The 27,020-nt window shown below is 50.1% G+C and overlaps 1 protein-coding gene across 3 annotated transcripts; it reads left to right on the forward strand.

The window, feature by feature from the left end:
• SNTA1 (syntrophin alpha 1) lies at positions 1-27,020 on the forward strand. 3 transcript variants are annotated; one of them, XM_055090402.1, is made up of 8 exons: positions 1-432; positions 3,654-3,839; positions 19,242-19,446; positions 22,828-23,035; positions 23,170-23,300; positions 25,235-25,463; positions 26,143-26,330; positions 26,415-27,020. In XM_055090402.1, exons 1-8 carry the CDS (start codon positions 123-125, stop codon positions 26,500-26,502), a joined length of 1,545 nt encoding a protein of 514 aa, XP_054946377.1. In that variant the 5' UTR covers positions 1-122; the 3' UTR covers positions 26,503-27,020. The 3 variants fall into 3 exon arrangements, with proteins under 3 accessions (XP_054946377.1, XP_023984327.1, XP_028354968.1); XM_024128559.3 differs by having other exon boundaries at positions 2-432; positions 25,235-25,431; XM_028499167.2 differs by having other exon boundaries at positions 2-432; positions 25,235-25,410.

Consider the following 27,020-nt stretch of genomic DNA (forward strand, 5'->3'; position numbering starts at 1 on the left):
GTGGTAGGGTGGTGGCTGGCCCAGCCGGGCCCCGCCTGCCCTCCGCCCTAGGCGCTGGGTTGGAGCCGGCCGGGCACTGCGGGGCAGGGCGAGCGCGGCGGCCCGGGGGCTCGGAGGCGAAGATGGCGTCAGGCAGGCGTGCCCCGCGCACCGGGCTGCTGGAACTGCGCGCCGGGGCGGGCTCGGGGGCTGGAGGCGACCGGTGGCAGCGGGTGCTGCTCAGTCTAGAGGAGGACGCGCTGACCGTGAGCCCCGCCGACGGCGAGCCCGGCCCGGAGCCCGGTGCCCAGCGGGAGCCGGAGCCCGCGCAGCTGAACGGCGCCGCCGAACCGGGCGCCAAGTCCCCGCCGCTGCCGGAGGCGCTGCTGCTCCAGCGGCGCCGCGTGACGGTGCGCAAGGCCGACGCCGGCGGGCTGGGTATCAGCATTAAAGGTGGGCGCGGGGCCACCGAGGGCACGGGTCGTGGTGTCTGTGGGACCGCCGAGGGCGCAGAGGTCGCGGGGGCTGGCAGCGTATTGAGGACATGGAGTTGGATGACTTCTGTCTGGGGGTAAGGGCGTCTGAGAGGACAGAGGGAACCGAGGGCACCAGGAGCACCAAGGTCGGAGAGGGCTTTGAGGTCTCAGTCAGAAGGCACAGGTGTGGAGAGCGTTGGGGACTCATCAAGGACACGTGAGTGGGGAGTTCTTTGTGGAGGCAAAGAGATCTGAGACTGGTTGCCTAGTCTAGGGTTGCATGGCCATCAAGAACAACAGGGACCCCAGGAGAGCAAAGGATGGAGAAAGGAGACTGAGGCCTGGGGTGCTACTAGGGCAGGGAAGGGGAAGTCTTCAAGACACAACCGAGGTGGGAGGGAGGAGTAAGGCCTGCAGTAGGAAGCATGGCTGGTGGGGAGATTGGAGACTAGCTGGAGGTGCCAGCTGGGCTGGGCTCACAGACAGGGGGCCAGAAAGGACCTAGAAATCTGAGGACCTAGAAAGGCTGTGGATCTAGGTGAAGAGCCCTAACAGCTGGGTTTGAGTTTCCTGATCTGACCATTTCCACCTTCCACAGGATTGAGATGGGCTTTCAGCCCCCAGTACGGACAGCTTTCTTTAGGGGGCAACCCAGACTGAAGTCCAGAATCAGCTGTGTGAACTTAGACAAGTCATTTCCCATCTCCGGACCTCAGTTTCCTCAACTATGTAATGAGGGTAATGGTAGAATTGGGATGTTTCTATGAAAACAGGAGTCCAAAGTACTCACCCTGCCAACACATAGTAGGTGCCTGGAGAATTATGGCTGTTAGTTGAGAGGAAGAATTAGCGGTCACGAGAGACTCCCAAAGTAACTAACCTAAAAAACCTGCACACCCCAGCTTCTGGGTTCACCATTCCTTCCTGAAGGGGTGGGGATGGTGGTGACTTGGCTACCACTGTGTGCCAAATGCTGTGCCCAGTACCCTAGGCTCATGATCCACTTCATCCTGGCAACAAGTACTAAAAGCTAGGAAGCATAATCCTCATTTAGTAGGTGAAGAAACTGACTCAGGAAAGTAAAATGGTTTTCCCTGGATCACACAGTCAGTGAGCGACAGAGCTGGGATTTGAACCTCAGTTATCAGGCCCCTAGAGAGTGTCCAGAGGAGTCAGTTCTTCCCCATGGAAGGGCAAACTTCCATGCAGCCAACCAAAGGGATCTAAAAGGGGGAAATGGGAAAGCCAGGGAGTGGGCACCAGTTTTGCCTTCAAACTCCAGCACGGGATAGGGCAACAGATCAATTCAGAAATTTTACACTCAATGTGTTAAAACAGGAAGGAACTTAGAGTTCATACAGAGTTCCATTTTGCAGATGGACAAACTGAGTCTTGGAGAGGAGGGGGACTTTCCAAGGTCACATAAAGTTACCTCCTAGCATCATACTTCCAGGTGGGAGTAAGGGTACTTTTAGGAGGTGTCAGGGGGAATACCAGCTCCATTCAGTTCTTCATGTATGGAGACTAGCTGGAGGCGCCAGCTGGGCTGGGCTCACAGACAGGGGGCCAGAAAGGACCTAGAAATCTGAGGACCTAGAAAGGCTGTGGATCTAGGTGAAGAGCCCTAACAGCTGGGTTTGAGTTTCCTGATCTGACCATTATGGTCCAGCCCAGCCCAGGCATCCAAGAATAATCATGGATTCAAACTGAACTGAAGTCCCTAATTTCAGGCAGAAGATAGATATAAATAGAATCTCCTTCCTTTCCTAGGTCTCACGCTCTGTGTGGTGCAATGAACAAACTGTTGGGCCTGTGTGGGGGTCTGGAGAGGCATTCCAGTCCTACTTCCGCCACCAGTTTGTTGGGTAACATGGGAATTATGACCTGGGCCACTTGATCCTCATCTTTGAGGATGGAGCACTAGTGTGATACCTGAGGGTCTGACTTGCAGTCTACCACAGAGTTAAGAGTGTTGGTTCTGGAGCCAGGAGACCTAGGTTCAAATACTGGCTTTGCCACTAACCAGCTGGGTGACCTTGGGCAAGGGGCTTCTCTCCACACTTCAGTTTTCCCAGTAGGAATCTGAGCATGCCTGTGTGATGGAGGTGTTGTGGAGATGCAACGAGACAAGATTGAAAGCATTTAGCATGGTGTTATTACCGTTTCTGATTTTAAAAGGACATTCAAGAATTAGAAATAAAGCAATGTGGTAAAATGTATTAGGTTTTTTTTTTTTTTTTTGGCCGCGTTGGGTCTTTGTTGTTGTGTGCGGGCTTCCTCTAGTTGTGGTGAGCAGGGGCTACTCTTTGTTGCGGTGCGTGGGCTTCTCATTGCAGTGGCTTCTCTTGTTGTGGAGCACGGGCTTTAGGCGTTCAGGCTTCAGTAGTTGTGGCACGTGGGCTCAGTAGTTGTGGCTTGCAGGCTCAGTTACTCTGCAGCATGTGGGATCTTCCTGGACCAGGGCTCAAACCCATGTCCCCTGCATTGGCAGGCTGATTCTTAACCACTGCGCCACCAGGGAAGTCCCCAGATAGGCTTTTGAAATCTGTAGACTTTTTTTTTTTTTTTTTTTTTTTTTTCGGTATGCGGGCCTCTCACTGTTGTGGCCTCTCCCCACGGGCCCAGCCGCTCCGCGGCATGTGGGATCTTCCCGGACCGGGGCACGAACCCGTGTCCCCTGCATCGGCAGGCGGATTCTCAACCACTGCGCCACCAGGGAAGCCCCTGAAATCTGTAGACTTTAAGGCCTTGGTTTCTAGCCTGGATCCTAGGTTGTAAAGCTTTCTGATTGCTAAAGAGATCCTTCGTGGCCATAGCAATAGCTGACTTCTATCTTTATTCTTGATTAGAGGCTATCAGTGGGTTCCCCCATTATGGGAAAATCGCTTAAAATCCAAAATAAAATAAGAAAAAGAAGTTACTGAAGCACCTTGCAAGTTACTCAAACACTGGTGAACACCCAAAGCATTTAACCAAAAGATCCGTTATAACATTATAAATCTAGAAAATGACTTGTAAGTATTACTAGTGTCCTAAACTTCTAAGGCTCTTTTCTGAGATTCTCTTTACTCTCCACTCCCCATTTCCCAGCACTGGGTTGGACACGGTGAGAGACCTTCAGAAATAATTTTGCCTCGATGTGACTCGCAAGTGTTGGAGTGTCTGCCTCAGTTTCTTCCTCTTTCCGTGCTTGTGCAGGGGGCCGAGAGAACAAGATGCCTATTCTCATTTCCAAGATCTTCAAGGGCCTGGCAGCCGACCAGACGGAGGCGCTCTTTGTAGGGGATGCCATCCTGTCCGTGAATGGCGAAGACCTTTCCTCTGCCACCCACGATGAGGCGGTGCAAGTCCTAAAGAAGACAGGCAAAGAGGTGGTGCTTGAGGGTAAGCATTGGGGACCCCAGGGGTGTTCACTTCTTCCCTAACTTCCCCAGGCCTCATGCAGTGTGGGCTGGGAGGTGGGCAAGGTTGAAAACAGAAACAGAACTTGGGGATCCGCCTTGAGACAGCAGGGGTGGTGGCAGCAGAGCTGGCCCAGAGCCAGGCTGACCTGGCCTTCATTTCCTCTCTCCCACTCCCTAGCTCTGTGGCCTTGGACGAGTCACCTCATTCCCCTGAGCCTTACTTTCCTCATCTGTAGGGCAGGGATGTAACTTCTGCCTTACTGGGTTGTGGAAGTAGGACAAAAGGTCCATGGCAGGCAGGATCTGCCACCCAGTGAGTGACTCGGGAAGAGAGGGGCGGGGACTGGCGAAGGGGCGGCTAAGATTCTTTCCTGAGGAACCAGGGGAGCTCTCAACTCTGAGTTCTCCTAAAACCCTGAGACCCATCTTGCTTTGGGAGGGGACTTGGCCTTTATGTAGCAGGACATCAAATACTTCCAGCTAGGCTCAGAGAGGAGTATTATTTTTTGGCGGGGGGGACTTGGTGGCTCCCCTCCACTATCCCATCACTGTGTGGTCTTAGATGAGACCTTGGCTTTCTCCGGGCCTCAGTTTCCCATAGGTTGTTACAGTCTCTTGCTGGGGTGGTCCCACTTCTACCTTTTGCCAGCTCTGTCAGGAGGTTTCTGCTCTGCTCAGCCCTTTCATCAAACTCCACTCTGTGGGATAGGGTGGGAGGGAGATGCAAGAGGGAGGGGATATGGGGATATATGTATACATATAGCTGATTCACTGTTCTACAGCAGAAAGTAGCACAACATTGTAAAGCAATTATACTCCAATAAAGATGTTAAAAAAACCCAAAAACCAAAATCCCAAAAAAACTGCACTCTGTCAGTTCCGGAAGCCATGGGGGCCTGAAGAATGTGTCTTTGGCTCCTGGCCCAGAACAGGCACATGGAGGTGGCGGGGGCTGATGTAGAATGCCATGGCCAGTGAAGCTGCGGAGCTGAGCCCCAGGCCCAGATCCTGATAGGTTGCCTTTGTGTCCCCAAAGAGGTCTCCAAGAGGCCACAGAGACAAACAGGCTCTGGATCCCTGGGTGATCTTTGGCATTCTTGACCTAAATTCTCTATTGTTTTGTTTTATTTTATTTTTACATTTTATTATCTATTTAAATGTACTGTGTATCTATTTAAATGCTACTGTTGCATTTTTAAAATATATACTGAAAGCTGACTCTGCAGTATTGGTCCCTAAAAGCTTAAGTATATCAATCATATTTTAACAGCAAAATTAAATAACGAGATCACACATTAATGATATGGATATAGGAGACTTTCCCTCCCATATGCCTCATCACTTTGATATTTATAGCCAGTAATGTAGTTTAAACAGTTGAAATTCATCAAAATGTCATATTTTGGTTGACTTGAAAAACTCTTTTAGTCTCTGCTGTTTGAAAGTTTAGTCCATGGATGGTAAAATTTCTACTGTAGACACATTTCTAATCCACGCCAAGGTCCCCTTCACCTCCTCATCTTTAGGTAAAGAATGTCTCTATCTGGCTTCTCAGTGTGGATCGTTCTGAGAGGGTAGCATCTCTGAGTGTTAGACGTTTGAAGTCCTCCTGGTTTCGGGGCTAATACCCAAGGCTTCTACCTCATTTACTCCATTCCTTCCTCACTAAAGCCAAGAAGCATTTCCAGAGACCTACTATGTACCTGATTTGCAGGGCATTGGGTCAGAAGCTAAAGCAGACCTGGCCCTTCCTGAAGGAGCCCACCAGTGAGTGGGGGAAACAAAATATGAACACTATCTTCTCCACACAAACTATTTAAAAATCAGCATCTAAAATCCTGTCTGCTCTGTAATTAATCTGGCCTTAGGCAAGACCCTCGTCTTCTCTGGGGCTCAGTTTTCATAACTGTTGGGGTTAAGCTAGATCAGAGATGACCAACAGCTTTCATTTTGAGTGTTAGCTTCCTTGGTGGCTACTGAGAGTTCCATATTTGGAAAGATTGGGAGGTGTTATCTGGACTCAGCAGAAAGGAGCTGGAATTGATTAGCAATGTCTGCTGCACATAGAGTAGGGAAGAGAAATACCATGTGTAACATCCCAGGACTGAGGGTTTCCAGCACTTATGTTCTTTAAGACTTTTCATAGGGCAAGAGCTTTCCTTGGCAAACACTGCCCCAGGCTGCTGGATGGAGCCTGGCCTGCTTCTTGCCCAGCATAGGATTTGGCACATGGTAGGCACTCTATAAATGTTAGTGACTGCCCTCCTGTCCATAGCATTTATATAGAATTGGTATTATTTCCTCCTTAAATGTTTGGTAGCGTTCTCCAGGGAAGCTACCTTTATAGAAAGGTTTTTTTTTGTTTGTTTGTTTTGCCACACTGCGCAGCATGTGGGATCTTAGTTCCCCTACCAGGGATGGAACCCTGGACCCCTGCAGTGAAAGCGTGGAGTCCTAACCACTGGACCGCCAAGGAATTCCCGATTTTAATGTCTTTAATAAGGCAATTTAGATGATCTGTTTTTTTTCTTTTCTTGGTAGTTTATGTCTTGCAAGGAATTTGTCCATTTCATCTAAGTTGTCAAATTTCTTGGCATAAAGTTGTTTATAATCTTCTGGTATTTTTCTTCCCTTTTGGATGACAGCCCTCTCCTGCTTTCTCTTTCTCTCCTCCTCCCTTTGTACTGCTCTACTCAGTGGTTTCAAGGGGACTCTCAGTCTCGTGGGGCAGATAGTTGAGCAAACCTACCATATCACCATCCTGTCATAGGCGCTGAGATGGGGTCTGCCCAGGGATTGGAGGCAGGTGGTCAGGAAAGACTTCCTGGAGTGGGGGATGCTGGGGGATGTTCACTTTATGAACAATAAGCAGATGTGGGTATGGGGTGGAGAAAGGGCATTCCGGGAAGGGGAGCTGTGTGAGCAAAACCACGAAGGGGTGAAATGACTTGACTTACCTGGGGAGTTGCCTGGGAAGTAATTCAGCTTTATCTGAGCGTAGGTGTGAGGAAGGGAGTGGAGAAAGAGAGGGCTATTCAGACTGACAGATTCTGCAGGGCCTTGAGTGCCAGACTAAAGGAATTTGGAGGGAAACAGAGCGGTTAAAGGGTTTTCAGCAGGGGCTCACATGGTCAGCTCTGGGCTTTACAGCATCAACCTGGTTTGGAGGGAGGCAACAGTAGATGCAGAATGGCAACAAAGAGGGTGGGGCCACGAGCAGGAGGGAGATGGTGGTGGTTTGACCTAAGCAGGTTTGAATAAAAGGAGGAGTCTCGAGGTTGTAGCCTTCTTGTTGGTTTTTTCCCAGCTTTTTCTTAGTTGAAGTCTCTCTCTGAGCTGCTCTCCAGCAGGCTTGTAGAAGGAGGTAATTCCACCCAAGGCAACAAACGGGTGGGGGCGAGCACTGGGGTCAAGACTCTTTGAATCGCACAGGTGATCTGAAAAGCCTGGAAGACATGAGGGATCTGGGATGCTGGGTTGTGACTGGTCCTTGAGATTTGGGGGAGTTTGTGGAGACTGGGCAGCTGCCCCAGTCTGGAGCCAGAGCTCCTGGAAGCCTCTCTGGGCTTAGGATCCTCCCTAAGGAGGCACCCAATCACTGGTCACATTGTTCAGAACTTCCCTGCCCTCATCCCACTTCTAAGACCACCTCCAAGGGCCCATGGCCTGTCCTTTGGATGTGAACTTGGCAGGCAGCTGGGCATCTTTCCTGAGGTCTGGGGCTTGTTGGGTACAGAGCTCCCTGAGAACATCCTAGAAGAAAAGATGTCACTAGCAAACTGCAGTTGCCAGCCAGAACCCTACTTCCCTGGCCTAAGTCAGGGGCTCAGCTGGGTATCAGCAACCCCAGCCTGCCTTCTAGACCTTTTCCTCTCTGAGGGCAGGAGTTTGCACAAGTGTCTTGAGCCTATTCTCAGCTATAGCGATGTATTTGTGACCAGAGTCTGGGCCCAAGCCAACAGGCCTCTGTCTGCTGCTTAGAGAGGCCCATTGTGTGCAAGGATCGGTAAGCAGGGCCAGCCTGGGCCCTTGGAGACCAGGCCTGGGGGAAAAGGGAGGGACAGCCAAATGCCTCCCCTCCCTCCACCCCCAGTGAGGCTGACAAGACACAGGTAACAGGGAGCCTGTGATGCATTAAAAAATAATACTAAAGGACAAAAATGAATAAAGCCAATTTTAGTACTTTGTACAAAGTAGAGAAGGTTCACCCTACACAAAGATCAGGCTTTTAAAAGATACAGGCATGGGACTTGCCTGGTGGCGCAGTGGTTAAGAATCTGCATGCCAGTGCAGGGGACACGGGTTCGAGCCCTGGTCTGGGAAGATCCCACATGCCACGGAGCAACTAAGCCCGTGTGCCACAACTACTGAGCCCGCACGCCTAGAGCCGGTGCTCCACAACAGGAGAAGCCACCGCGATGAGAAGCCCACGCACAGCAACGCAACTAGAGAAAGCCCACGCACAGCAACGAAGACCCAACGCAGCCAAAAATAAATAAATAAATAAATTTATATTTTAAAAAAAAGATACAGGCATAGAGTAGCATGTACATAAAAGACACAGAGAATAGTAGGAATTGCTGTAATCCCTGTTTTACAGGCAAAGTCACCAAGGTTTGTTAAGAATAAATAACTTTCTTCAAGTCGTACAACTAATAAATTGGCTGACTCAGAATTCAAAACTAGGTCTGATTGCAGAGGCCACTATTGACTCTGCCTTGGATAATACCTCTCATAGTTGTTTGCAACATAAAAAAAGAATGCATGTAACATGCTGGGACCAGTGTGCATAAGTAGGCACTCATTTATTTTATTTGCTATTTTTAAGGATGAGACAATGCATTTGAGGTTTATGGCACAATTCCACACAGTAAGCGTTTGATAAATGTCAACCTTTGCCATCATCACATCAGCAGCAGCATTTTTGTTTTCTCCAGTAAACTTGAAGGTCTCTGCAGGCAGGAATCATGTGTAGTTTGCCTCAGAGCCCCAAGCCTGGCACCAAGCCCAGCACACATTAGATGTTGGTGAGTTTGGGGGGAATGATCACCTAGGGGACATCCCTGACCCTTTCTACTTTGCCTTTAACCTCCTCTATTGCAGTTGACTTTCCTAAATATTTAAGATGGGGCTCAAGGCTCAAGCTGGGCTTGACTGACTCCTGAGAGTTTCCACTGTGAGTCCTCAGAACTCCAAGGCCAGGCCCCTGCCAGCTCATCGCCTGGGAGATGGACACTGCCAGGTGTCCTGCCTGAAATTTGGCTCAATACATCACCACTGTCAAAAGTGGGATGTTATTAATGGATGCAGCTAATTTGAGGCCACTCCATGCACCTTAGCCGAGTGATGCTGTGCCTGAGAGGCGCCTGAGGGACCTGTGTCCTGGGAACAGAGGCATGAATGGAGCCCCCGTCCAGTCCTCCCATGGCTGCAAAGACCTGTTGTTCTAATCATTGTTCTCAAGAAAACATTAATTTGGCTGCACACACATACGGCTTAGGGCCATGTGATTCCCCACAGACAAAACTTGGCTTAATTCAGTCCTGGCCTGTTCCCTGGATCTTTGATTAAAATGCTTGTGGGGCTCTGGAGGCACGTTTTGGCCTTGATTAGCTATGTGAGCTTGGCTGCTGGTGGTAGTGGAGGAAATTATAATGATAATGATAAGAATGTTAATAATAGTGATGGTATGTCTGCTGTTTAATGAGCACCTACAGTGTGCTGGATACTGTGCTAGGTGCCTTCCATATGCTTTCTCGTTGCATCCTCAAAACCACCCTTATGATTCAAGGTACATTATTCATCCCATGGTACAGATGAGAACACTGAAACTCAGAGAGGTGAAGCTTTTGCCTGAGGTCACACAGGGGCAGAGATGGAATTTGAGGTCAGACCTGTCAGATGTCAAAGCCGATATTCTTAAATTTTTAAAAAAAATTATTTATTTATTTATTTATTTATTTATTTATTTTTTGGCTGCGTTGGGTCTTCCTTGTTGCACGCGGGCTTTCTCTAGTTGCGGCGAGTGGGGGCTGCTCTTCGTTGCAGTGCACCGGTTTCTCATTGCGGTGGCTTCTCTTGTTGAGGAGCCCGGGCTCCAGGTGTGCAGGCTTCAGTAGTTGTGGCGCACGGGCTTAGTTGCTCCGCGGCATGTGGGATCTTCGCCTACGAGGGCTCGAACCCACGTCCCCTGCCTTGGCAGGCGGATTCTTAACCACTGTGCCACGAGGGAAGCCCTTCTTAAATGTTTATACTGTACTGCAAGTCATGTCATCTCTGTGAGACTCAGTTTATTTAATTTATTCAACTGTTAAATTGGGCAGTTTAACAATGGATCGGTCTCATTGAGTTTGTTTGATTAGGTGAAGATGTATTAGTGAGATTTGAGCTTTCATGCTTGGTATATAGTAGGTGCTCAATAAGTGCTTCTTTCTCCCATTACTAAGATCCTAGTAGGCTTCCTGAGTTGATGAGGGCTTTGTCTTTGAATCCTGGCTAAGATGGTTTGGAATGTGGTAGTGTGTAGATATACATATATGGGTTTTTTTTCAGTGTATTTTCTTTTGTTTTTAACAAAAGTTTATTCTTAAATGTACAATATGTTCCAAGACAACACTTCATTCTAGCTATAGGTGGCAACAGATGTTATGGCAGAGAATCCAGATGTTTAAACAGGAATGGAATTAAGGATCATCATTGCCTCAGACACAAGGAACAGCTTACTTTTTGCCAGATTTCCTTTTTTTTAGATTTATTTATTTATTTATTATTTATTTATTTAATTTTATTTTTGGCTGCATTGGGTCTTAGTTGCGGTGTTGCTGCATCTTCGTTGAGGCATGTGGGATCTTTCGTTGTGGCACGTGGGCTCTTCGTTGTGGCACACGGGCTTCTCTCTAGTTGTGGCACGCAGGCTCCAGGGCGCGTGGGCTCTGTAGTTTGCAGCACGCGGGCTGTCTGTGTGAGCTCAGTAGTTGTGACGCGCGGGCTTAGTTGCCCCGCGGCATGTGGGATCTTAGTTCCCTGACCAGGGATTGAACCCGTGTCCCCTGCATTGGAAGGTGGAGTCTTTATCACTGGACTGCCAGGGAAGTCCCTACCAGATTTCTTAATCCCATCTGTGGTCAGGGGGCTTTCCCCGGGGCCTTCGCTTTTAGCTCCTCAAGTTTCTTCTGCTCCTCCTTCTGTTTCTGCTTGAATGTCTTATCTTCCTCGTCCATATCCTTGGCTTGCTTCTTGGGCTGCTTCAGGAGCTTCTTGCCACCTTTGTGGCCCAACATGGCACCTGCCGCCCCTTCCCCAGACCCTGGCGGTATATTTTTGAAAAATAGAGTTTAAAAAAATGCGAAAAGTAATATATGCTTAATTTAAAAAAAAAAACAGGGCTTCCCTGGTGGCGCAGTGGTTGCGCGTCCGCCTGCCGATGCAGGGGAACTGGGTTCGCGCCCCGGTCTGGGAGGATCCCGCATGCCGCGGAGCGGCTGGGCCCGTGAGCCATGGCCGCGGAGCCTGTGCTCCGCAACGGGAGAGGCCGCAGCAGAGGGAGGCCCGCATACCACAAAAAAAAAAAAACAGGAGAGTGTAAAGCAATTATCTTCTCATAGATTAATATTACCCATGGCTAATATTTTCACACACTTCCAGAGAAAGGTTTCCATATTTGTTTTTATCATTGAACAAGTTGAGGACCTCTTTCCAACTCAGCACATGTAGCTCTGTTTCATTCTCTTTATTATTATTATTTTTTAAAATAAATTTATTTATTTATTTTTGGCTGTGTTGGGTCTTCGTTGCTGCGTGCAGGCTTTCTCTAGTTGCGGCGAGTGGGGGCTACTCTTCATTGCGGTGCGGGCTTCTCATTGCGGTGGCTTCTCTTGTTGCAGAGCATGGGCTCTAGGTGCATGGGCTTCAGTAGTTGCAGCACGTGGGCTCAATAGTCGTGGCTCGTGGGCTCTAGAGTGCAGGCTTAGTAGTTGTGGTGCGCAGCCTTAGTTGCTCTGTGGCATATGGGGTCTTCCCGGACCAGGGCTCGAACCTGTGTCCCCTGCATTGGCAGGCGGATTCTTATTTAACCACTGTGCCACCAGGGAAGCCCTCATTCTCTTAAATGGTTGCATAATATCCCATTATTGGGATTCAGACATTCGTCTCACAAATATTTATTGAGCCCTTGCTCTATGCCAAGACTCGATGTAAGGCACTGGGGATATAGCCGTTAACAGGACTGAGTGGTCTGCCAGGAACTCAACTTTTTTTTTTTTTTTTATATTTATTTATTTATTTGGCTGTATCGGGTCTTAGTTGCAGCACGCAGGATCTTCGTTGGCATGCAGGATCTTTTGTTGCAGTGCACGGGCTTCTCTCTAGTTGTGAGATGGCGTGTGGGCTTAGTTTCCCCACGGCACGTGGGATCTTGGTTCCCCCAGCAGGGATCGAACCCACGTGCCCTGCATGGAAGGCGGATTTTCAACCACTGAACCACCAGGGAAGTCCCGAGCTCACTTCTTGTATTTAGCAACCCCTATTCATGGGATTCAGGTTGCTCCTAGCCTCTTGTGCCATAGACAATGATGCCATGACCCCTGTATGCACCTGTGAACATTTATCTGAAGGGGATTCCTGCAAAGGGTATTGCAAGTTCAAAGTGTTCATGTGCCTTTAGGATCTTGATAGATGATGCCCCCTATACTGTACAAGGGTGTGGAAGGTGAGATTTTATGCCCCAGAGTGTGGCAATCCAGGCAGCTCTGCTGCAAGGCCTGCCAGTGGCTGGGAACTATGTATAGTCCAGCCTTGCTGGACCAGCAGGACCTCAAAGATCACCCAGAGCCCGTTGGAATGCCAAGTCCTCTCCACAACATCCTGGGTGGGCAGGTGGGCAGCTTGGACTTGAATCCTCACAATGCCTTACTCAGAAAGCTGGCATATCAGTGCCAATTATATAGGGAAGCAAACTGAGGCTTAGAGAGACTGTGGGACTTGCCAAGGCCGGAGAGTAAGCGTCAGGGCCTGGATTGAAATCTTTGTCTGTCTGTCTGTCACGACATCCTGTGCTCATCCTCTTATACTGTCATACTAAGAATAGCAGCAGAAATAATAACCACACTGCTATTTATTGAAGACCTATTCTATGCCAGGCAGGACAAAGTGCTTTACAAGTATTGAATCTCAGTATGTTAGGAGATAGATATATTTTACTCCCATTATAAAGATGAAGAAATAGAGGCTCACAGAAGTCAAGTCATTTGTCCAAGGTCACAGAGCAAGGAAGTTAAACCCAAGCCTGCCTCACTCTAGAGCCCAATTCAATGTTGTCTCCATCCTGAGAAGCCCCAGGCTTGTCAATATTCATCTATTTTAACACATTTCTTATTTACTGATTACCTGGTATATGTCAGGTACTATTCTTGATGCTGGGGATACCCTAATAAGCAAGGAAACGTGTCCCTGCCTTCATGGAACTGACATTTTGGTTAGAGGAGAGAGGCTGTAGACTAGTAAGCAAATGGATAGATATGTAATTTCAGGCAGGGGCAAGTAAATGAGCACCCACTGAACAGACAAGGAACAGCTTGAGCTTAGGGGACAGGCTTTAGCCAAGACTCAAAGCCAAGACATTCAGTCATAAACATTTATTGAGCACTGGGATAAGTACTGGGGATACTGTGTTGAGCCAGAACAGATGTATCCCCTTCTCTCTGCAACACATATGTTCCCTCCCAATTGTCCTGGGCCAGGCAAATGGTCCTGCCTTGCCTCTGTTCCTTGCATTTCTAGTGGAATCTATTCCTGGCTCCTTGGGGTCAGGGCTGGCTTCTCTCCTTGGCAGAGCTGGCAATCGGGGCCTCTGGAAGGGGCAGGGTGTCCTGTGTCTGTTTCAACTTCCCTGAGGAGGAAGGGCCCACGTATCTGCTTTACCAGGCTCCTGGGCCAGAGGTTTGGCTGGGGAGGGTGTGGACACCAGTTGGGTCTATCCTTGGGGTCTCAAGAATGCTGGCCACAGGGTCACGGTCCTGCCCTCAGCTCTCTAGGACACTGCCTTTGGGCAGCCCCGCCCTGCCTGGTTGGGTGACTCAGGCAGAAATCAGAGCAGGGAGGAGGCCTCAGAGCTGGGCTATTTATGGCCACACTCTGGGGGCCCCAGCACCCCACCCCCACTCTGGGACAGGCTGATTGGTTGGTGAAATGCAAGCCGTGTTTCAGACGTCAGCTGGTGTGCTGTCCATCTATAGCATGTTCCTGTGGGAGAGGAGAAGGAGGACCCACTTCTGGGATGGCCTGGGTGAGCAGGACCTCTAGTAGTTTCTCTGGCTTCAAAGGTGACAAATGTTCATTTGCTGAGCACGTAGCATCGGAGATCCCTGCTGGATTCTGGGGGGTACAGAGACGAGTCAGTCAAGGTCCCTGCCCTCACAGTGCTCCCAGCCTGGAGGAGAACACAGACTCCCACATGGACACATAGGGAAGTGGGGTCTAGGGGACTGCGGAGGTGATGGGCGTGGAGGTTCCAGAGCGGGTATCCAGAGCGGGTTCCAGAGCGGGAAGGTTTCCTAGAGGGGCGATGTCTGAGCTGAGCCAGGACCTTCTGGGCTGTGGCACCTTCTCCCTCCTGCTGAACGAATCTGTCCTGCCCTGGCGTTCATTTCTCCATTCACTGACTCTGGGTTCGAATCAAGCCCGGTTTCTGTCCTCTAGGAGCTCCGAGTTTGGTGCGAGAGACAGCCCCAACACACAAAATCACAGCAGAGTTCTAAGTGTGGGCAGAGCCTGTGTCATATGTTTTATATCATCTATTTAATTCTAATGTCTCTCTGAGGTAGACATCATTATGCAGATTGAGGGCCAGAGAGGTGAATTACCTCGTCCATGGTCACATAGCTAGACAGAGCTGTAATTCAAATCCTAGAGTGCCTGTCTCCAAACCATGTACTAAGGGCATTCTGTGCAGGGAGAACTGCATTTTTAAAGGCATTTGGAAGCTCCTACAGCTTCTGAGAGCTCTGAGGAGGTCAGTATAATTGGATTAGAGGGCGAGATTGGGGATGTGGCAGGAGGTAAAGCCAGCAAGGTAGGCAGGGCTCAGGTCCTGGAGATCCTTGCAGTTGGGTGAAGAGTGCAGGGAGCCAGAGCATGGCTTTGAGCAGGGGAGGGACGTAGTTAATTATAGTAGGGAGATATATCAGTTGCAGCCTGAGTCGGAGTCGGGGGGAATGGGTGGGTGCTGTATTAGTTAGGATGCTTTTGTCTGCAAGTAACAGGAACCCAGTTCAAAGAGGTTTAAACATTGAAGAAAATATGTTTTCTTCCAGAATACATAAAGTCAGCATGGCTCCAGGGTAGATTAATTTAAGGATTTACCATCCTTAGTGTGAGGACCCCAATCCTGGAGTCAAAGTGACTATCATCACTTTAGGACCAACTCCCCCCTCCCAGCAACTTCTAAAGGCTAGAGAGGAAGGGAAGGGGGTATATTTTCCCTCACAGCTCATTGGACAGAATTGTATCATCTGCCCCTTTCTAAGCTAATCACAAGCAAGAGGGATGGAATGATCATGATTTTCTTTGACCAGTCAAGATTTTCCCCCTGGGCTGGGGAGAAGCCCAGCCTTTTGGGCTCTGGGTTCTGTTAGCAAGGAGAAAAAAAGTAGGGGAATGGTTTGGCTGTCAGGTAGGCTGTGATGTGTCCCACCTCTATCGCCCCTTGAGACATAATCCTGGGGTAAGTCATTGCTGTAATGGTGAGGATGAGTCATTTTTAGTCTTAGTTCCCAATCTTCAGACCTAGGCTTAGTTCTCTCAAAAAAATCTGCTCTTGTTTTCAATATAACTTCTCTTCCAACCCCAATAGGGCTGGTAACTCCCCCTCACTTTCACCCCTGTTTGCCTTGGATCCTGTCTGAGCCTCAGGGGCAGTCTCCTGCAACAGAAATAGCTTCTTATGTGGTTCTTCCAGGGAGCTGGGCCAAGAACTGCTTCCCCACCCCTTCCTGGTCTGTCTGCTCACAGGCAGAGCATACTGAATGGGCCTTGACTGCAGACATCAGATGGCTAGCAAGCCAGATGACCATGGGGGTAGAGGTGGCTGAGAGGAGAGGAAGAGAGGCTGCCCAAGGGCTAGCAGGCATAGGTACTATTCAGTAGGGCAGCAGAGGGGACAGCCTGGCTGGGAGAAGAGAGACCAGTGCTCAGGCAAGACTTTTAACCACCTTGATGTACACACTATCCTTCTAGCAGCTCATTTTAGAGATGAGGAGACTGCTGCTCATCAGAATTGGGAATAGTCCAGATGCTGGGACAGATGTGGCAGACACTACTGGTTGTCTGTCTTCCAACCATTTCCCCTTCTTCCATGCTACCAGAGCCTGATTTAATTGGGTGGGAATATGCTCAGCCCTAGAGGCTGAATTGTGATTGGTCTAAATAAATCATGACTATTCACTCTTACTAATGATTTGCTAGAAGTTGGCATGCAGCCCAGTCAGGCCAATGAGATATAAGGCTTCATGGAAATATTTACCTCTCTGATAAGAGGGAGATGTGAGGAGACAGCCCTTTTTCTGCCTGCCTCCTCCCTTCTTGCTTTGGGTTTTGTTATGTAAGGAATGATTAACTTGAGCCTGTTGCAGCCAGCCTGTGGTCATGAGGGGAAGGCCAGAGAATGGCAGAGATCCAATGGCAGAGATGCCTATCCAGGATCCAATGTCATTGAGCCACTGAACCAATCCTGAAATTGCCTTCCTCTAGACTTCTTGTTACATGAAATCATAAATATCTTTATTGCTTAAGGCACTGTTATAATATATTCTATTATTTGCAGCCAAACTCAACTAATTGATAGAGTAAGAATGCCAAAATGTTTTATTATCAGTTAGCTTTAATTGATTGGTAATGGCTGCCATAGAACACTATGATTGATTTGTGATGGCTTCCTTGAGCAAGGGATAAACAAGTGGTAGCTCAGGTGTCACATGTTTACCATCCCAGTCCTACCTAGGGCCATTCCAACACCTGGCACATATTAGGTGCTCAAGAAAACTGACTTGTCTCTGAAACTCTTCTCCCACCAAGCTCTTCTCAGATCAACCCTGTCATCATGTTACCTTTCACTTCTAGCTGCCCTTTGTTACTGACATCTTCCTTTTGTCAAAAGGCATGGAATCCAGGCCCCAGTCAAGACTCTTTTGGTTGCAAATATCATAACTCCTGTTGGAATGGCAGTCCGACTTTCTAAATGAGGAGTATCAGAAACCAGAACATCAGCAGATGCCTGGCAGGGCTTTCCCTCTGTCTCTCAACATGCATCTCCACTGATTTACTCTCCCTACAAATCAGCTCTCTCCTCTTCTCTGTCCTCACTGCAGAAGGTGGTTGCCCTTATAGCTTTCAAGTGTGTTCAAGACATTAGTGTAGGATCTCTCAACAGTCTCAATTTGGGCTGCCTAGTGTGGGTAAGGGGTTGACCCCTGGTCCAGCTAGCATAGCCAGGAGAGCAAGATCACATATCAGAACATGACTTTATGGGTCAGTTGGGCAGAGGAACTGAATAAAAAGTTCAGTTCCTCTGAATTTTGTACCAGCCACATTTCAAGTACTCAATAGCTACATGTGGCTAGTGGCTACCGTGCTGGACAGTGTATATAGAGAACATTTTCTTTTTTTGTGTGTGTGTGTACGTGGGCCTCTCACTGTTGTGGCCTCTCCCATTGCGGAGCACAGGCTCCGGACACACAGGCTCAGTGGCCATGGCTCATGGGCCCAGCCGCTCCGCAGCGTGTGGGATCTTCCCAGATCGGGGCATGAACCCGTGTCCCCTGCATCGGCAAGCGGATTCTCAACCACTGCACCACCAGGGAAGCCCTAGAGAACATTTTCATAATCATAGAAATCACTGTCTCTGTTGGACAATGCTATTCTAGAAGGAGTCCACTATACTCACTCAGTGATGACTGGCCAGAGCTAAGACGGCCTCTAGACATCTATATTGGTTAGGGTACAAGTTGTGCTGCTGTAACCAGATCCCCATAAAATACTATGGCTTAAATATAATAGAAGCTCCTTGCTTTCTTAGGTAACAGTTCAAGTCTGACATGGCAGTCCAAAGTCTCAGCATCCACTATTTGTTTGTTAGTCAGCCTTTTAGAGTGTGGCTCATGTTCTCCTGGTCAAGATGGTGCCCCACCAGTCTGTGTTCTAGCCAGCTCAACCTGTCAAGGGAAAAGACAGGGAAAGGAAGGGCGTGCCCCTTTCTTTTTTCTTTTAAATAAATGTATGTATGTATTTATTTATTTATGGCTGCATTGGGTCTTCGCTGCTTTGCGCGGGCTTTCTCTAGTTGTGGCGAGCGGGGGCTACTCTTCGTTGGGGTGCGTGGGCTTCTCATTGCGGTGGCTTCTCTTGTTGCGGAGCACGGGCTCTAGGCACGTGGGCTTCAGTAGTTGCAGTACGTGGGCTCAGTAGTTGTGGCACACGGGCTTAGTTGCTCCGCGGCATGTGGGATCTTCCCGGACCAGGGCGTGCCCCTTTCTTTAATGGGCAGAACTTGGTAGCTGCACACATCTCTTCTCCTCTCATCCTATTGGCCAGACTTGGTCACATGGGCACTTATAGCTGCAAGGGAACCTAGAAAATGAAGTCTTAAGCTGGAAGTTTATCACTATCTTGGAGGAAAATTAGCAGCCTCCGCCACAGGACTATCTCATGTAGCCCCTCCTTTTTGCAGATGAGAAGACTGAAGAGATAGAGGCAAACAATGGGACAGTGGCAGAGCAGTCACATCTTCTGACTCCCGGTGCTCTCTCACTGCCTTGTTGCAGCTGTTGCCCATTCCCTTTAAGCAGCCATCCTGAAGCTCTAAACACTTAAACTTATGCGGTTAGAACTTAGTTATGTGGCCACACCTAGCTGCAAAGGAGTCTGGGAAATGTAGTCTTTCTCCCAAGTGGCCATGTGTCTATAAACCAAGGGAAAGGGCTTCCCTGGTGGCGCAGTGGTTGAGAATCCGCCTGCCGATGCAGGGGATACGGGTTTGTGCCCCGGTCCGGGAAGATCCCACATGCCGCGGAGTGGCTGGGCCCGTGAGCCATGGCCGCTGAGCCTGCGCGTCCGGAGCCTGTGCTCCGCAACGGGAGAGTCCCGTGTACCACAAAAAAAAAAAAAAAAAAAAAAAAAAAAAAAAAAAAAAAACCAAGGGAAAACCAAGAGAGAATGGATGTTGGCATGCATACAGAATTTTCTACCATGCTGCCCTGTCTGAGACTTTAGCCTAGAGGAGGATAGTGATAGTGGACATAAATTAAACTTTTAATGAATTAGTGACAATTGTGATGTGTGCTACGTGGGAGCCCATGTCACAGTGGTAACTGCTGACCTCTCCCCTAACCAGTCAAGTACATGAAAGAGGTCTCACCATATTTCAAGAACTCTGCCAGTGGGACCTCAGTTGGCTGGGACTCGCCTCCTGCCTCACCCCTTCAGCGGCAGCCTTCCTCCCCTGGCCTCCCACCCCGGGACCTCCGTGATGCCAAACACATGTCCTTGAAGATGGCATATGTCTCGAGGAGGTGCACCCCCACTGACCCGGAGACCAGGTAAGCCTGTAGGGGGCAACTCAGACAGACATGCCCTTGTGTTAGGTAGTGGGGCCAAAGGAAAGATACCCTTGTGTTGCAAAGTGACAAGCACGATGCGCAGATGTAGTAGGTGCTTAAGAAATGTTTGTCGAATGGATGCAAGGGTGAAGTTATGGGGATGATAGTGTGCTTTGCTTCTCTCTTCTCCCTCTGGGCAGTTCACATCCGAGGAGGAACTTGGTCTGCGAAGGAGCCCTGGATTCCAGTCTTGGTTCTCCTTGAACTAGTCCCTTTTCCTCACTAACCTTTAGATTCCCCTTTGTGAAACAAGGATATCGGACTCAGTGATCCCCTGAAGTCTCTTCCAACTCTGCTGAGGTTCTGAGATGTCTGGTAACGTTTGTGTCAGGGCCGTGGAAGGTTACTATCCATCACATCTGCGCAGCCTTTAACACCGATGATAAGATTGATACCAGCCAACATAACTGAGTGTTTATCACTCACAACTTAATTTAACTGTCACAGCAACCCTACAGGCAAAGCCCTATTATTTCACCCCCATTTTGTAGATGAGGACAGAGAAAGTAACCTACCCAAGATCACACAACCTGGAAGGGATGGAGCTTGCCTCATTTCCAGGTAGCCCTCTCTGCTTCAGAAGTTTCAGGTGCTTGAGTGATGATGGTAGTGAATGCAGTCTATGTTGATTAAACACGGTGTGCAGTATTGGGGTGGTGTGTATATGGCTTGGGCATAAAAGGCTTGTGCTGTGGGTCCTAGTTACAGCTGAGGTTCAATGCCCAGTGTTGCCCTGAAGGGCTGAGTAATGTTCAGCATCCATATCTCCTGGCCCTGCTTGTTGCCCCAGCCCCAGCCTGCCCCCATGAGGCAAGAACTAGTGATTCACAGGTCACTTACAGGTGCTCCACTAAAGGGGCCTTCTGTGTTGGGTGAAGGTGAGGTGGTATCAGTCCTTCCTGAGTCTCATAGAACTTTAGGTTAATTGTGGATCCCAGCCTGATCCCAGACATCACCTGAAGCATGTGTGTACGTGTATTTCTATGTGTGTGTACATGTAGATGGCATTTAAATGCAAGTGTTTGTGGGCATATGTGAGCATTTGCACAGGCAGGGGTGTAGATTTGTGCATATGTGTTTGTGTGTGTTTGTATTTGTATGTGTATACTCATGTATGTACATGTGCCTGATTTGTGCACATATGTGTAACTTGAATATAACTGGGTTTCCATATCAGCACAATATCCCAGTCAAAGGAACACAATCTGGTAACCAAAATGTAATGAAAAATATTTCAAACTTTTACTTAGTGTTAGGATTACATTGGGCTGCAAGTATCAGAAACCCCAGCACGAAATGGATTAATAAATGAGGAGTTAATTTTTCCACCTGTTTGAAAAGAAGTCCAGCAGTCAGCTGTTTAGGCTGCTGTAGCTGCTCAAGAATGCCCTCAAGGCATCAGGCTTCCAGCCTCTTTTTTAAAATTTTTATTTTTTTAACTTTTTTTTCGGCCGCACGACATGGCTTGTGGGATTCTAATTCCCCTACCAGGGATTGAACCCGGGCCCTTGGCAGTGACAGTGCGGAGTTCTAATCACTGGACTGCCAGGGAATTCCCCTTCTGCCATCTTTATTGTGGATTTTCTTCTTCCTGGAAGCAGGATGGTGGCTGCATCTCCAAGCACGTGTCCATATTTCAGACAGGAAGAAGGCAAAGGACAAAGGAACTTTCTCCTGGTATTTTGTTCTATTGCTGCATAACAAGCCATCCAAAAATTTAGTGGCTTAGAAGATAACAGTTTATTATTTTTCACAGTTCTGTAATCTGGGCTGGATCAGCCGGCCAGTCCTGTTCTATGCGGTATCTGCTGGGCATGGAAGTCCAAGATGGCTGTTTCACCCACGTGCCAGCTGGGGTGGTTGGAACAGCTAGAGGCTGGCTAAGCATTCCTCTTTCAGTATGACCTTTTTATATGGCTAGCTTGTTCTTCTCAGGGTGGGTGGCCTCGGGCTAGTTGGATTTCATGATGGCTTGGGAATGCCGGAATGGCACTTCTGCCACATTTTATTTGTCAAACAAAGTCACAAGGCCAAGTAGAGGAGAAAGAAGCTTCACCTCTTGATGATAGAGGTGCACCATGTGTATAGGGAGGGATGAATTTGGTGGAGGCCACCTTTGGAAACTAACTACCACAGCTGGGAATGCTTTACCTTTCATTTGGCAAGGGACACCCTCCCCAGAGCCTTCTCTCTCTCATCGGTCAGAACTGGGTCGATGGCCAGGGCTAGCTGCAAGGGAGCTCTGTAGTGGAGGAAGGCAGAGGTGGAGGGCAATGGAATGGATGTGTGTGAGCCGTTCTCCAGTTTCTGACCCACTTCACTGTTTACAGAAAAGCCAAAGGGGAGTGAATCTTTAATGCCCCACAGAACATTTGAAAGTCCTCTCCCTGTCACTAACTCCTCTTGTACCTCCCTGAAACCTTTCCCCCACACTTACCTGTGTGGCTTTTTATCTCCCCGCCCTTTTCCCCTCTCCATTCTCCAGCTCTTTTTTTTTTTTTTTTTTGCGGTACGCAGGCCTCTCACTGTTGTGGCCTCTCCCGTTGCGGAGCACAGGCTCCGGACTCGCAGGCCCAGCGGCCATGGCTCACGGGCCCAGCCGCTCCGCGGCATGTGAGATCTTCCTGGACCGGGGCACGAACCCGTGTCCCCTGCATCGGCAGGCGGACTCTCAACCACCGCGCCACCAGGGAAGCCCCCCCAGCTCTTTTTTTTTTTTTTTTTTTTGCCACACCGTGGATCTTAGTTCCCCAGCCAGAGATTGAACTCGTGCCCCCTGCATTGGAATCGTGGAGTCCTAAGCATCAGACTGCTAGGGAAGTTCCCCCGCCCCCCACCTCTTTTTATGTAGACCATCTCAGGCTACCAAGCCTCTTCAGTTGCTGTGTCCACACCCCTACCCCGTCAGTGCGTTACTTTGGTTCTGTGCCACAAAGGAGAACCTGGGAGATGGCCCAGCAAGACAGTCCTTCTCCTTAGAAACCAGGAGGACAGGGCAAAATCATGATTCCTCGCACAGTGATAATTTTGGCCCCCGTCACACATGTTTGAGTGTGTGTGTATTTGTGTGTATATGCCTGTGTGTGTGTGTGTGTGTGTGTGTGATAGTCACTTATCCTGAGATAAGATAGATAAGCCCCATGAGGCTCCAACAACTGTGGCTGGAGCCCTGCAGCGAGTGTCGCTCCTGATTCTGGCATGGACATCCCCTGCGGTTTCTTCTGGTTTTGTGGTAGATGGGGTTTCTTGGGCCAGATTTCAGGGTTGGGTACCTGCAGCCCAGTGGACGGGCCCTCCCCTCCACCTCATTTGTGCCTGCAGGTATCTGGAGATCTGTTCAGCAGATGGCCGGGACACCCTTTTCCTGAGGGCTAAGGATGAGGCTAGCGCCAGGTCGTGGGCAGCTGCCATCCAAGCCCAGGTCAACGCTCTGGTGCCCTGGGTCAAGGACGAGCTGCAGGCGCTGCTGTCAGCCACCAGCACAGCCGGGAGCCAGGACATCAAGCAGATCGGCTGGCTGACTGAGCAGGTGCCTGCAGGGCCCGGGACCCTCCCCACTCTCCCCTGTCCTGGAGCTGACCCGGATCCCACTGCCTCACCCCGCCCTGGCCCTCTGACCTCTCCCCTCTCCGTGCCTCCTCACTGCTGCCTTGCCCCCTGCAGCTGCCCAGTGGGGGCACAGCACCCACCTTGGCCCTGCTGACCGAAAAGGAGCTGCTCCTCTACTGCTGTCTCCCCCAGACCCGTGAGGCCCTGAGCCGGCCAGCCCGTACTGCCCCGCTCATCACCACCAGGTATCTGCGGACAGGCAGGACTGTGTGTCCCACCCAGAGCTTAAGGGGTGATGCTCTAGATGGACCTCAGAAGCTGGGGACGCCAGCCCCATCCTGCCCTGAGTTATTCCGCAGGTGGCCTGAAGCGAGTCTCTGCCCTGTTTGGGCCCTGGTTTCCTCATCTGTAAAATGGGGGCTTGGAACAGAAGGATATGAGGTCCCACCAGTCACTCATTCATTGATGCTTACTCTGCCCAACCTTGTGCTGTGTGGTTCAGGAGACAGAGAGTCCCCAAAGGCTCTGCCCTCAGGGAGTCCCCAGCCTGGCAGGGGAGACTGACCCGGGAACAGCCTTTACGATGCAGAGTTGTAGGAACCACTTAACTCTACCTGGCCTGGTGGGGGAAGTCTTCGGGCAGAAGGTGACATTTGAGCTGGACTTTTTGACAGATGAGTAGAAGTTTGCTATTTAAGAAAGGCTGGAAAAGCATCTCACACAGAGGGAACAACATAGTCAAAGCTACAGAGGCATGAAGGGCTCTCGCACGTTCATGGAGCTGTGAGTGTGCTATAACCAGTGTGTAGGAAATGGAGAGAAATGAGGCAGGGAGTTGGCAGGGCCTGATCTTGTGGAGCCTCTATTGGCTGGTTAAGGAATGTTAGCCTTTAGCTTGGGAGTGAGGTTGGCTCTTTGGGTTATGTTTTAAAAGAATCCATGTTGCTGCCACCTGGAAAATATGCTGGAGGCGGGGGATGGGAGCAGTCATGCTGGAGAGCTGGTGGAGGTGGGTGGAGGCAGCAGATGGAGAAGAAAGGCCGCATTTGCATTGAAAAACACATGGGTGGTGAAATTAACCAGGCTTAGTACTCACCAGATGGGGAGGGTGAGGGAGGTGTCCGGATGAATGGACTAACGGGAGGTTTGGAGCTTGTGTCTGGGGGAGCAGTGGGACTGGGGGTGGGAGTGCAAAGGGAGGAGGTCAGAGCAAGACGCTGAGTTGAGTCCAAAGTATGCGAGGGACAGGTAGGGAGCTTGGGTAGGAAACTTGGAGACTTGTGGGTCTGTAGTTTAGGGCTGCAAAGTAGGAGACTGGGTATCAGAAGCAGCTCCAAGGGGGAATGAAGCTATGAGAGAAAGTATGTGGAGTGAGGAGCAAAGAGGGGTAAGGGACAGAACTCTGGGGTCTGCTGCCCAGAGAGGGGCATCGAACTGCCCAAGGTTACACAGCAAGTGAGAGTCAAGCTGCGGGGTCTGGGCCCTTGTTGTCCATGTCTCCTCACTCTGGGCTGGGCTCTGGCGTACGTGTCAGGAGCCTACTGCCTACTAGGGATAAGCAGGTCATGAATTGCCTGCCTAATTAAGTGATTCATTAATTCAGGTCACAAATGTTTACTGAGCACCTACTATATGTCAGGCATTGTTTTAGTTGCTGGGAATATAGTGGCAAACAATTAGACAAAAATTTGTACCCTAGATGATATTCTGGAGAAAAAGACAAAAGCCAATTGAAACAGTGAAAAGTAATTATAACTTCTGGTACCATAAAGAAAAGTAAGGCTAGTGAGTGATAGGGAGGGGTGCCGTTTTAGACAGAGAGGTCAGGAAAGGCTTCTCAGAGGAGATGGCACTTGAGCAAAGGTCTGAAGGAAGTGAGGGAGAGAGCAATGCAGATAATCAGGGAAGAGTGTGCTTGGCAGAGGGAAGCAGAGGTGCTGAGGCAGGAGTGTGCTTGGTGTGTCTGAAGACACCAGAACGGTTGGAGCCGAGGGGGCAAGGGGAAGGGTGGTAGGAGATGGTCTCCTGTGAGTCAATCAGTGGCTGTCGGGAAGTCCTGTCCCCACATTAGGTGGTAAAGGAGTCGCAGGGTCCCTTCCCAGGTAACCACTCTCGTGGCCCAGAACTACCTCCCTGCTGCCTGAGGCCTCATGCTTAGCCCTCTGCCCCCTGCCCCCAGGCTGGTGCACTCAGGCCCCTCCAAGGGCTCCTTGTCCTACGATGCAGAGCTCTCTTTTGCCCTGCGCACGGGTACGCGCCACGGTGTGGACACTCACCTGTTCAGCGTGGAGTCACCGCAGGAGCTGGCTGCCTGGACCCGCCAGCTGGTGGATGGCTGTCACCGGGCTGCTGAGGGTGTGCAGGAGGTGTCGACAGGTGGGCTGGGTGGATCTGGGAGTGCCTTTGTGGTAAGGAGCCTCTTATCCCCAGGGGCATTCGAGTTTCCTTCTTTAGGGTGCTTCAGGAGGGGGAGAGAGAGTGGGATTTGGGGTCTCTGAGGGCCCTCTGTTTTGGACGTGCAGGTGCCCTGGTAGGTAGTGAGACTCTTTTCCCGGGGTTTTTCTTGTGCCGGCTTTGTGACTCTGCTGGTAAGGATATGAGAGATGGCACTTGGAGTAGGGTTGCCAGAAAAAATACAGGACACTCACTTAGATTTGAATTTCAGGTAAAGCAACAAATAATTTTTTGGTCTAAGTATGTCCAAATGATCCATCGCTTATCTGAAATTCACATTTAACTGGGCAAGTCTACAGGCCTCTAAGGTCTCCAAAGGCCATGCTTGGTGGGTCTGCTGATGCCTTTATAGGGAGTGGGCCTCCTGTCCAAAGCAGAGTTGAAGCTCCCCCTTTCCACCTTTGCTGCTGGCAGTGGGACTGGAAGTGGGGTATAGGTTTTCTGCCTGAGCATCCTTCTGTATTTCAGAGTGTGGGTGACTCTCTACAGGGTGGGTGTACAAATGGCATTGACAGTGAGCCTCCCACCTCCAGTGGCATTCAAGTTCCGCTTTTGGAGCTGCCAGTGGGGATTGGAGGTAGGGCTTGCGGTCTCTGAGGTGTCGCTGTGCCCGTGCCCACACCCTCCCCACAGCCTGCACATGGAACGGCCGTCCCTGCAGCCTCTCTGTGCATATTGACAAAGGCTTCACACTGTGGGCGGCTGAGCCAGGTGCGGCCCAAGTTGTGCTGCTCCGACAACCCTTTGAGAAGCTGCAGATGTCCTCGGACGATGGTGCCAGTCTCCTTTTCCTGGACTTCGGGGGCGCTGAAGGAGAGATTGTGAGTGGAGGGACTGGGGGGTGATGCTGTCCTGGGGCCCAGGCTGGATGGGGCTCCTGACCTTTCTCTCCGTCCACCCTGCAGCAGCTGGACCTGCATTCATGCCCCAAAACTATGGTCTTCATCATCCACTCCTTCCTCTCGGCCAAAGTCACCCGTCTGGGGCTCTTAGCCTAGAGGTCGTCAGATGCATTAGCCCTGAAGAGGGGGTGTCCACCACATGGCCTGACCTGGCCCTCCGCTGATTGCCTGCTTACCACTGGGCTGAGGGAAGGGAGAGGAAAGGAACAAGGAGGCAGAGACCCAGCCCCTGAGAGAGGCTGAGTCCCAGACTCAGGACACAGTGGATCCTGCCAGTGATGTGGTAGCCTCCCTGCTGCTCCCCCCACCCACACCAGTGCCTTTTGTGGAGAGATATTTTGTGTACGCAGAAGCCATTCCGAGCCCGGGACCTGCCCCTCTGGGGATCTTGACCCTAGCTGACAACTGCCAGGCCTCCTAAGGGCCCCTAAACTGTCCCCAGAGGCCCCACCTGAAGCTGGAGTTCCCTGGGGTCTGTGTCAAGAGAAAGAGGAGGAGCCTTTCTGTTCATTTCTCCCATCAGCTCTACCACCTTGAGGCATCTGGTTTTTCTCTTCATCCTCTCTCTCTCATCCTTAGTCTCGGATAAATAAACAGCCTGTGAGTACA

This window comes from Physeter macrocephalus, chromosome 14 (assembly GCF_002837175.3).
Source record: "Physeter macrocephalus isolate SW-GA chromosome 14, ASM283717v5, whole genome shotgun sequence".
In the NCBI taxonomy this organism is placed as follows: Eukaryota; Metazoa; Chordata; class Mammalia; order Artiodactyla; family Physeteridae; genus Physeter; species Physeter macrocephalus.